This window comes from Haplochromis burtoni, unplaced genomic scaffold (assembly GCF_018398535.1).
Source record: "Haplochromis burtoni strain Fernald_Lab_line unplaced genomic scaffold, NCSU_Asbu1 Contig_258, whole genome shotgun sequence".
Taxonomy (NCBI): domain Eukaryota; kingdom Metazoa; phylum Chordata; class Actinopteri; order Cichliformes; family Cichlidae; genus Haplochromis; species Haplochromis burtoni.
In genome coordinates this window covers 302,280-313,475 of record NW_024582619.1, presented here as the reverse complement: position 1 = coordinate 313,475, position 11,196 = coordinate 302,280, and the positions used below count along the sequence as shown (strand labels likewise).

Here is an 11,196-nt window from a genome sequence, read left to right as displayed (position 1 = left end):
GTCTAACTGGCCAACCACTTGACACTTACCTCTTACCACTATCCATGCAGTTTTGCTGTTGACTAAAAGTTTAACCAATCAAAAACAGAAGATGGCTTAGAAACCAGAGGTCCTGGAAGCTGTATTTTTTATCTTGTGCACACAGGCTAACATGTGTACGCAGGTGAATGCCCAGTGACATATGATCCACATAACTTACAAAGAGGCCTCACCCTAATTTTCAGTTTCTGCTGCTTTTGCATGTGTACACAGGTGATCACGAGCCAGAAGCACTTCCTGCGCAGCTGTGCATCATGCAGTTTTAAATGCTGTCCTTCAGTATGCACAGGTGATGGTGGCAAAGGGCAAGAGCAGCAAGAACAGATGAATTTATATATATATATATATATATATATATATATATATATATATACACACATATATAAATCACTTTTTGGCACTTCGTGTACGGGGGGATCCTAAGAGGACAAATGCACTGCAACCTAGGAAAACACTGACAAACAGAAAAATACAGAATAAACCAAAGTGGTAATAAAAACAACATCTGCATTACCTCACAAGACAGACTAATCCTCTGCTTTTTTTAAAAAGTGTGTCTCTGTGCAGTCCTCCACATGTTTTGTGTATCTGTGTAGCTGATCCATTAAATTTTGTGTCTCCAAAAACACTTTTATTGTGTTTTATGGCCTTTTACCCTACTTTTGTTGTTTCTTATTTAACTTCTGTTGTGTTTTTCATGTTTTTCTACTTGCTGGTGTTTTCTTAAGTTGCAGTGCATTTGACCTCTCAGGGCCACCGTATCCAGGGACTTTGTAAATTCATGTAACATAACCAAAAGTAAAATCTATACCTTAAGATTATATAGTTTTGCTTGGCTTGAAAACAAAATGTTGCCACATTGTTTTATTATTGTACATTTACAAATTCTTAATTCAAAAGTAGTCTGATTTTACGGCCCACACTAAAGACTAATCTTATCTTATTATCTTAAAGCTCACTGATCTACACTCTGCAGAAATGTTTTATGTAACTCTCTTATTTTACCATATTTTTTACATTGACATCAAAATTAAAAATGGGATGTTAACTGTGAAGTGGGGAAACAGTTGGTAGCGTGACAGCTACACTGCGTGTGACGGAGCCTCACACTTTAGCTCCTGCCATTTGTGAGCAGGACCAACACAGCTGAATACACACACAAACCACATGTGGGTAAATCATTAAACACGTCAATAAATTGCAGTTACAACTGAAAACAGTACTGTGCAAAAGTCTTGAGCCACCACTCATTTCTCCATATTAAGTTTCCAAGGAGCCGAACTTCCTTGTAATGGTTTAAAGTGGTCTTAAGCAACATTTCTCCAGAATTTCTGAGGCCTGTTCAACAGCTTTTGTTGGCCACTGACTGCTTTTACACTTTTTCAGTCCAGTCCTTGTACCTGACCATTTGCTGAGGAATGTCAGCACGGTGGTTAGCACTGTTGCCACACAGCAAGAAGATCCTTAGTTCAAGTTCCACCATCAGGCCGGGTCTGTCTTTGTAGAGTTTCCATGTTCTCTCTGACATATCTCTCCCTAAGACACCAAGATAGATAGACTCCAGCCCCCCAGTGATTTCGGAATCTTGTCAAAATCAAGGGAATTATGAACACAGAAAAATGCCGTTGGATTGGACCATAAAACAACTGAAACTGTTTTTTCATCTTGACAGAAAAAAGCACAAAAGGCAGCCAGCATCCAAAGAAGAGCTTTGAATGTCCTTTCATAAGCCTGGAGAACTATTCCTAAAGACTAATTAAAAGAAAGCTGCCTAAGAGACCTCAGGCTGTGTTGAAGAATAAAGGTGGTCATACTAAATACTGACTGTCAGGCTTGTTAGAATTTTTACAAACTCTGTTTTTGCTTCATGTACTGGATGTTTTTTCATGTCAGCTTCTCCTCAAGATTTAACACTCATCTGACCCCAGTGCATTTTTGTTGGCTCATTTCCTTTTTTTTGACACCTCTGCCTTGTCGTAGGAAGCGAGAAAAGAAACTGTGACACATGCAGCAGAAACTTAGTCTGAGTTCATTTAAAACCAACTTGCATCATATATAGTATTTTCTACTGTTTTGGTGTTTTCCTGCTACACTTCGGTGTTTCACTCGGGCTTTAAATTCTGCCCCTTCTGACTTAGAGACTCATTGTACTGGTCTTCAGCTGACCCAATGCCCACAGAGGATCCCCGAGCAGCTGAGCTCATTACTGAGGTCACGGGGTGCAGATTAGGACAGATTTACTTCCATAAAATGGGACGACACATTTGTTCACCGTGCCTCACTGTCTATCACAGGAAACCACATGCAAACTTTCTGAAAGTCTTCCCGTATGAAGTAGAGCAGAGGGAACTGTATTTTGCACACTTCTGAAACTTATAATACCACCACACGCCACAGCTGCTTTACAGTGACTGTATTGAATGAGAGAGTCATGCTTTACCTTTAAATTTTTGTGCACTTTTTTATACTTTTACATGGAGCAGTTCAAGCTCAGTGGAATCTTTTTGCTACCAGACGCAGACATTCGGAAATCTATGATTTGATTTGTCCATGTCTGTGAGGAACCTTACAAGGTTTAAAGGGCATTTGAGGAAGTGATGATATTTTTGTCTGCACCTCCTTTCCTCAAATCACTCTTTCAACATTAAAACTTCCCTTAAAGGTTAAAGGCAGAATTAAGATTAGGGGGTTAGGCTAAGACTAAGGATTACGGTTAGGTGGTAGGTGATATGAAAAGGGATTGGATTAGGGATTAGGAATCCAATATTTCAATAAGGATCCCATGACACCTATCAACTGCCATGCCAACATGTTCATTTAGAACTTAATTAGGATTAGTTCGTAATCATAACCTTAATTCTAAAATCCACACTTAAAGTTTGGTGACTGCGCCTCGTACTGTTGCCACGGAGTCACTCATAGAGACAAAGAAGCACGTGGCCATGTTTTAGTTGTAATACTTTTTACCACGATGACACATATATACACGCACAGAGACTACAGCGCTACCCGCCCTCTCGTTGCTGGTAAAGGCATGTATGTGTATAGTAAGTGTGGGATGAGTCATCTGAAAGTATTTCGAGAAGTGCTCTGTGGGTTTTGGTCTGCTGACATTCCTCGGAAAGAGGAAGCGAGTTGACACTGCTGGCAGTAAGCCAGAAATGAAAGTCAACACATTTGTGATGTGTGATCTGATAAAGAGGTGTTTCCATAGCAGACAGTTTGTGCTTTTTATAAGCAGTTTAAATGTGATGGTGTTTGTGTATCAGGCACTCACATTTGTCTGCGCTTCATTGGCGCCCTCTGCTGTCTGTGTTGAAAACCAACAATCATCAGACGAGCACAGGTCACAGGACCTTAAGTCAGAGACGTAACAGCTCCTAGGAGAAAATAAAAGGATAAGTCAGAGGAGGGCCTGGAAAACATAACGTATTAATTAAAATTTTGACAGCCAGAAATATTATAATTCAGATCAGTACATTTACATATTTTTGTATCAAGAAAAAGGAAGCTGACACACGCAAGACTTTATCAAAGGTGTGAGCATCACAGCAGAGGCCTTTGTGTCAAAGTAGCTGAAGATAAAACACAGAAAAACATGAAGGTGGTTTTTCCTGGCCTGGGATTTTATAAAAATATTCTGCAGTACATCAAAAACGAAAGAAAACCATTAATCAACACATGAACGTTACCTCTGAAGTTACGGTTTTATTAGAGACACAGCTAAGCGTTTTGCATTTTGCATAATTTTAAAAAGTTTAAATTTGTTCAGTATTGAATGGCAGAAACTAGGTTTTCTTTTATATATAAATATATATATGTATATATAAAGTATATAAAACGCTGTAAACAACGGTAGACTTGTGTGTAACAAGCAAGCGAATAATGAAGAAAACGGATTTTTAGACGGGAAACTGCTGTTGAGAGAGAGAGAGAGAGCTGTGCATCGTGGTGGAAGCAAAACAGTAAAAGTAAGAGTGAATACATGACGATGTTTATGTGAAGCGTAGTTTGGATCTTCTTTTGCTGCTGGTTCGGTCAATATTGTTTGGAGAGACATCAAACTAACAGCTTAATCCGCGCATAAAGGGCGTGAACACAAAGCGACGACAGATCAGAATCAGCGAGCTGTCGGCTTTCAGCCTCGACTGTGAGAAAGGCGACATCTGACTGATTCTGATCCGCGGGTTTTGTCTTTGTGCAGAATCCCTGTTCCTGCTCTCATTTACTCTCTTAGTTGTTTGGTGGTTGTTGAAATTTTGTGAGGTTTAACCTGAGATTCTCGCATTTCGGGCAAAGTAAATTTATATTAAAAATCGATTCAGGATTTTAATGAATCGATTTTATGTTATCCAAGCCAGAATCGATTGTAATCGATAAATCGATCATAAAAACCCACCCAGTTCAAATGTTCTCAGCTCAAGTACAGTTGATTTGTTTTACATCAATTTACATACATTTTCTCCCTTGTATAATTTATGTTTGTGGAATTCTTCAATCATCTCAAACAAGCCCTGTATGCAAGTTCCAGAACACTGCAAAGAGTTTTCTGTTCATTTTTACATACAAGATGCATCAGAACATATACATGCTTTTTTTTTTATTATTGACCAACAAAATTAATTAAAATACACAGTGCTGCTGTTAAAGCTCTGAGGCCGACAGAGATGTGAAACTGCTAGACTGCAGGCTAAAAATGAACCTCAAAGTGTGATCTGCAGCATTCTCGCCAAAGCTGCACATTTACTATTGCAAGCACTTTTGTCTCAGTCACACTTTTAGCATTGATGCTGAACTCAGATCAAGCATTTTTACTTTTCAACTTTTTATTTAATAAATGCTGAAAATGCACTTCAATTACGCATAAACATATTAATTACTGATAATACTGAAATACTGATTTCTCTCAGATAGCACAGTGGTGTGGTCATTAGTGATGTCACCTCATATTAAGAAGGTCCTTACACCTGTGTTTGCATGCTGTCTGTGTGGCTTCCTCCTGCAGTCATGCCTCTTAGGTTAACTGGTTGATCTAAATTGAGTATAGGTGCCAGTGTCTGTATTATCCCTGAACTGGACAAATCTCAGACAGAATGTCCAGCACTTCAGCGCTGGGACATTGCTTATTCACTTTAGGGCTTTATTTATTTTTCATATAATAATCTAACCCCTTTATTCATTGATTATATTACATTGTTAGAAATATGGGGCTGAAAGAAAGCAAAGAAGAAAAGATAAATATATATATATATATATATATACATATATGTGTGGATCTTAATGACATCATACAAAAGTGCTCTCTGCACTACAGAAAGAGTCAGGAAGCAGGTGTCACAGATAGACGGGCTGTTGCAAACTGTCTCCAGGGGGCGGCGGTAATGTGCCGATTTGTTGGAAACTGCTAAGAGAGGTGAAAGAAGAAGAAGCCGCTCCTGGCTCCTGTCAGCTGAGCGGAAGTTTGAGGCATGAGCTGAAAATGGATGAGTTCTAGTTCTTGTGTTTTTCTTTATTGTGTAAAAGTTGGTTTCAAGTGTCCCAGTTTCATATCGTCGGCACGTCTGACTGATGTGGCTAAGTGCTGCCGCTGCCTTCGTCGCTGTTTGTGCTTATTACATGAACTTTGACAACCAGCTTAGAGGAGAAGAAGAAGAAGGCAGGTCGGTGTTGTCCGCATGTCCTTCTTTACGACAACTTTATTCACAAGGCTTATTATTAGAAGGTATGTTGATTCAAGTTACGCAAACATTCATGTTAATGGCAGACTGTTAATCCAAACTCTGTTCTGAAAGCTGTTGTTTTATTCCAGGAACATGTTTTTATCTCAGCACAAGTGACAACATTCATACGTGTTTAATTGAGTCAAAGGTTTCTATCGGCATAACGTTTATTTGCATTAACGAAATAATTTAGCGAGTGTGGCGCTTACTGACACGACACAGACATTACTTCAGGGTTTTTGTTTGTTTGTTTATTTATTTTAGAAATGACATGCAGCTGTCTGATACAGAGTTAAACATAAGCTATTAAAAGGATGACTCCATTAAAATCATTTAGTGACTAAATTTCACAAAGGTCACGTGCGCCAATACCCAGCACGTGCGCCTGAGTCAGATGTGTAGCGTAGTCAGAAACAGCAGTTTTCACTAAATTCATCCTAGGCTATTGGGAAGAGCTAAGAGCTGATTCATATTTCTCTCCTTCCCTTTCCTCAGCATGTCGTCCGCTCTTCAGCGTCACGTCATCTGGGAGTCAGATGGGCTGGTAGCCTACCTTCACCCTCGGCCCTGGACCCCGGGCTCTGTCATCCTGGAGAGCAGCACCCCCGGGACCCAAGGAGGCAGCATTTTCCACCTGGGGGAGCCAGAGTACTTGTCCTGGCTGCTTGGGGCGAGAGCTGTGGCAGAGCTGCTTTGTGACAGGCTGGGAGTTCGGAGGTGTGCGCTGGTCAGCAGACCCCACAGAGATAGACCTGCTCAGGTGAGGGCCTGAACACTGGGTGGACCTGTTCACTGTAAAGTGCAACCAGTGGCAATCTGAAAGGCTGATGATGCATTTTAACAGCACGTGTAAACGCATGTAGACAGCTCCCTCTGTGTAAATTTCAGTTAGCAAACACACGTGTCTTCACTACAGATCCGTATCCTCCCCCTGTGTGGTCTGGACGCAGAGTGGCGCCCTCATCTGGCTGGGGAAGAAGAGCACAACGCCCATGACCCGGGATACTGCACTTCCAGGACTGCCCCACGATGGAGTGACTCCAGCCTGACTGAAATCCAGACCAGGATTCGAGCCAAACTGCCGCTGCCTGATGCCCCCCCTGATCTGACCTTCCTCGGGGACGATCCGGCTCACCCTTCGCTGTTCTCACGTATTGTTCGTGGTGAGGAGCAGCAGTGGCGCGTGTGGGAGGACAAAGGTCATGTGGCTTTTCTCACTCCATTCCCCAACTCTCCTGGATTCACTGTGTTAGTCCCACGCCGACCTTTGACCTCTGATATATTCAGACTGGAAAAAGAAGATTACGAGAGACTGGTGCTGGCCGCCAAGAAGGTGTCGTGGCTCCTGGAGGATGGGTTGGGCGCTTGGGGGGTGGGGCTTATTTTTGAGGGTTTTGAGATCGACTACGCTCATGCCAAGCTGATACCACTATTCCTGCCGCCATTGTTGGCGGGTGAAAATAAACCAGATAAACCACCGTCTCCCCAGTTTTACCCCACTTACCCGGGATATGTGACATCAGAAGACGGGCCTGAAGCCAGCTTAGAGAGTCTGAAGATAATGCACACTAAAATCAGTCAAATGTAATGCTCTTTGATTCTGACTCTGATACTGTTTTTACCAAATAATCACCATTCTCTTTGCACAATCACTACACCCGAGCTGGTTATCTAAGTACTTCTAAGTGACTCTGTTCATTTTTTGCAAGACAAACATTTGATTCAGACATCAAATATCTGATTAAAGTTTACAAATTACTCTAAATCACGTATTAAATACATTCTTTAAAATCCAACAATGTTAAGATTAAAACATCAGTGTCATTGCACACTTGTACTCTGCCAAAAACCAGTAAACATGTACAGTTTACCTTAGAAATACAGAGCAAAAAGCTCAGTTATGTCATAGCATCATTACACTGTGCTATTTATGTTCCTGAATAATTCGATTGTTATGTGTTTAGTTCGTTTGCTTGCATAATCTGTGTGCTCGCTCATTACACATCTACTAATTGGTCCCTCTGTGTGATTCTGTTGTAAGACTTAATTAATAAATTAATTAATAAAGTGCTTAATCGGTGCTCTGTAATACAGGCAGTGCCCCTGGCTGTCATTATAATGGTCCAAAAGATGTTCAAGAGTTAATGAGGAGGGTTTCTGCTGCTGGTTGCAATGGGGAAAAAGCAGAGAGCTAGCTAAAGTCTTCAAGGAGTAATCTCCATGGTTCAAAGTAATTTATTTACTTGTCTGGTGTGCTCACTAGCCAACAGCTTCTTTTACTTTAACGATCGCTTCTATGTGCACCTGGCAACTGTAGGAAGGAAAAACTCCTTTTTATCAGAAAAGACACCTCCAGTATAACCAGGTTTAGGGAGGGGCAGCCATAAGGTTCAAGCAGCTGGGGGTGAGGGGAAAGGATAGAGAGCAGATGGAGACAGGACAGCCCTAACTATATGTTTTAAAGTCTGATCTTAAATGTAGAGAGGCTGTGTCTCCTGAATCCAGGCTAGGAGTTGGTTCCACTGGAGAGATGCCTGCTAGATGAAGCCTCTATCGCCTTTGGAACGAAGTCTAAGAGTGAAGTGCTCTATTGGGGGGATATGGTACTATGACGTACATGGGGCCTGATGATTCAAGTCCTTGTATGTGAGGAGCAGAATTTAGCCTGAATTTAAATTCCTGACACAAAGACAGCTTAACTACATAAAACTAAAATGTCAACAGTTCCATTAGAGGCAAAGCCTAATCTAAGTGATGATAATAAAAGACCTGTAGGTCCTCTTAATTCCACTTACCTTGGTGCTCATAAGCTAGTCCTGGGATAGCTGAATTGTTATCCTATTAGCCGATATAACCCCTGAAACACTAGCCTTCTGCTACTGAATGCAAATGAGGATTTATGAAAGAACACAATCGTTTCCAAACAATAACTACGATAAACCTTCAGAGGATAAGTAGATGAGAACACAAACTACAAGTGTGAATAAGAAACAACTGGTTGTGGTGGATGCTGTTTATTTGTTTATTTATTTATAAGTAAACCCCATGAGCTTCCACAACAGTGGTTGCTAGTCTTCCTGGGGCCCAACCATCAAATACAATCAAATAAAACATTACACAATAAAGTGGATGCAAAATATCTACATAATTTGGCTCTTACATCCACAGTAAGGTTTTACAATTGTGAAAATATGAGCATATAAATATCACAATATGAAAATGAGAACAGCAGGTATTGGAGAAGGGGGGGTTTTATAGCCTCAGGCCAGAGGGGGCGTGAAGGAGGAGTGGTCCCGCTCCTGAAATTCAGATGATATCGCCGCTAAAAGCTGCATAAATAGGCTTTTAAGTGACTTTAAAATTTAAAAATCACTTCTTTTCATATTTTTTAAAGCCCATTCTCTAATTGCATAAGGCAACTTATTCCAGTTTTTCAAAAAGTTGCTTTTAACTCAAGGAATTACTAAATTGTGGTTTGTTGAAAATCGATTATGTATTTCTTCTGGATATTGCAACTATTTAGCAACTATTTACTAATTATCATATGCATGGAGTAAGAATTACAACCACATAACAGCTAGTGAAAAAGATAGTAATTAGGTTACATTTCAACTAAAGCTAGGTTTGTCCACCAGCTCAAGAGCTTTGACGTTGTTCTCTTACCGGCTCTCCGGATCACACAGGACAAAATTCTTCAAATAAAAGTATAACAGTGCATGCTCGGTCTTCTCTGAAAAACTTTTGTGATGGATTTATGACTAGAGGTTCAGTTATGTGGTGACATCGAGCGGCTTCTCACAGACACTCTTTCCACAGCATGTGCCTTCCACACGCTCCATCTTTGTGATGTAGAGCAGAGGCTCAATGCTGCAGCTCAGATCCATGATGGAGTACACACTGACGCGGATCTGACATTGAAACGCCACAGCCGTGTAGTATGACGCAAAGGGCATGAGCGCCACGGGTGGCAAGTAGTTGACCACGATGATGGCCAGGTTAATCAGCACCATCTTGAAGGCCCTCTTCTTCACTGGGTGCATCACCTCTTTTCCCGTCACAGAGTGCCGAAGGGCCCAGATGATGGAGATGTTACAAAAGATCATCAATGCAAACGCAAAAAGGATGATGCCACTGAAGACGCCATCGACAGGCATGCGTCCCAGGATGCACTTCACCAGGGCGTAAGCCAATATGAGGCCCCACACCACCACAGAAATCCCGATTCGGATTTTGTTGTCACGGATGCCAGCGAAGAGCACGGGGTGGACCACAGCCATGTAGCGGTCCAGACAAATACACACCTGGGTTGTTAGACAAGAAGAAAGACTGTGTTTCATGGTGCTTTGAAAAATAATGAAATTGATAATAATAATTTTATAGCTTTAGCTTTTTATTGAACTGGGAGAGCAACAAAACAAAACAAAAAACACTTCAGTGGTCTGATTTCTTCGCACATCAGACTATCTGAAAACATCTGATACACTAGTGCAACAAATGAAAAACTCACCAGAAAGAGTGGCGCTAAGTCTTTAATTCCATATGCCAATCGCTTAAAGTACCAGATGCCGTTGTCATTCAGCAATAACCCATTGACAAGGTCGACGGGCGTCATGAGGCAGAAGTAGGCGTCCAGTATGGCCAGATTGAGGATAAAGGTGTCAGATGTGAAAGCGTCGCTTTTCTTGGTTATGATCTGCCAGATGACCAAGATGTTACATGGAGTCCCTACTGCCAGGTTGAACATCTTGACTCCATAGTAGAAAATGTAGCCATAAGGGGCCACGGCGCATATTGGGAACTCGTACCATAGCGGACGAATGTGGACCGCACTGGGGTTGGTAGAGTTTGCAGAATGATTGTAGGCAGTGTTCAGAGTGTTGTTGGACATTGCAGAACAAAGGAGCTGGAAGGTTGTTAGAAAGACCAATTAGGTTTTACTGTTCAGTATTTAAAGAAAACAGGCTGAAAACCAGCAGCCAACAAAAAAATAGATGGAAGGGCATGCCCATTCCACAGATCTGCTTTTTCAAAATGTTTTTGCACCAGAGAATTGTGTTGTTTCAAGAACTATTAGTCTTTCTAATGCCCTTCATAACCTGATTAAAAACTCTGATGCTTGAAACCTTTCGTTTGCTATACACTTTAATTTTACATTTAGCACCCAAATAATAGAGCCATGGAGGAACTTATTGCTATTTGATTCCACACAGTGGTCCAATGTCATTGCTTATGGCCTAAATCTAAAGATGAAACATACACAAAGATATCTTACCTTAAAAGGTTTTGATTTGTCTTGTGGTCCTGGTCTTCGCCACTTACTGCAGGATGTTCCCATAATTACCAGCAGTTCACTTATAAACATGCTCCACAAGGACTAACGTCACTTTTGTGTTTGGCCAATCTGGACGAACATCTACGACGTCTTTTCAAAATCATG

General features: G+C 41.1%; 2 protein-coding genes across 3 annotated transcripts; one reads left to right on the top strand and one right to left on the bottom strand.

Annotated features, from left to right (window-relative positions):
* The first annotated feature begins 5,452 nt into the window (after positions 1-5,452).
* On the top strand, positions 5,453-7,828 carry LOC102307585. Of its 2 annotated transcripts, none has more exons than XM_042227406.1 (3): positions 5,453-5,699; positions 6,255-6,519; positions 6,676-7,828. In XM_042227406.1, exons 1-3 carry the CDS (start codon positions 5,608-5,610, stop codon positions 7,345-7,347), a joined length of 1,029 nt encoding a protein of 342 aa, XP_042083340.1. In that variant the 5' UTR covers positions 5,453-5,607; the 3' UTR covers positions 7,348-7,828. The 2 variants fall into 2 exon arrangements, with proteins under 2 accessions (XP_042083340.1, XP_005939503.1); XM_005939441.3 differs by having other exon boundaries at positions 5,458-5,761.
* A 1,701-nt stretch (positions 7,829-9,529) lies between these two features.
* On the bottom strand, positions 9,530-10,647 carry LOC102312458 (G-protein coupled receptor 4). Its single transcript, XM_005939458.1, has 2 exons — positions 10,267-10,647; positions 9,530-10,060 (listed from the first exon to the last, which is right to left on the bottom strand). Exons 1-2 carry the CDS (start codon positions 10,645-10,647, stop codon positions 9,530-9,532), a joined length of 912 nt encoding a protein of 303 aa, XP_005939520.1.
* Positions 10,648-11,196: the final 549 nt, after the last annotated feature.

Excerpts from the sequence above, each read along its gene's own strand:
- LOC102307585 (XM_042227406.1), top strand. The coding sequence starts at position 5,608 with ATGTGGCTAAGTGCTGCCGCTGCCTTCGTCGCTGTTTGTGCTTATTAC. Across the intron at positions 5,700-6,254 it reads GGAGAAGAAGAAGAAGGCAG|CATGTCGTCCGCTCTTCAGC; the intron begins GTCGGTGTTGTC and ends CCCTTTCCTCAG. Across the intron at positions 6,520-6,675 it reads ACAGAGATAGACCTGCTCAG|ATCCGTATCCTCCCCCTGTG; the intron begins GTGAGGGCCTGA and ends TCTTCACTACAG.
- LOC102312458 (XM_005939458.1), bottom strand. The coding sequence starts at position 10,647 with ATGTCCAACAACACTCTGAACACTGCCTACAATCATTCTGCAAACTCT. Across the intron at positions 10,061-10,266 it reads ACTTAGCGCCACTCTTTCTG|GTGTGTATTTGTCTGGACCG; the intron begins GTGAGTTTTTCA and ends CTAACAACCCAG.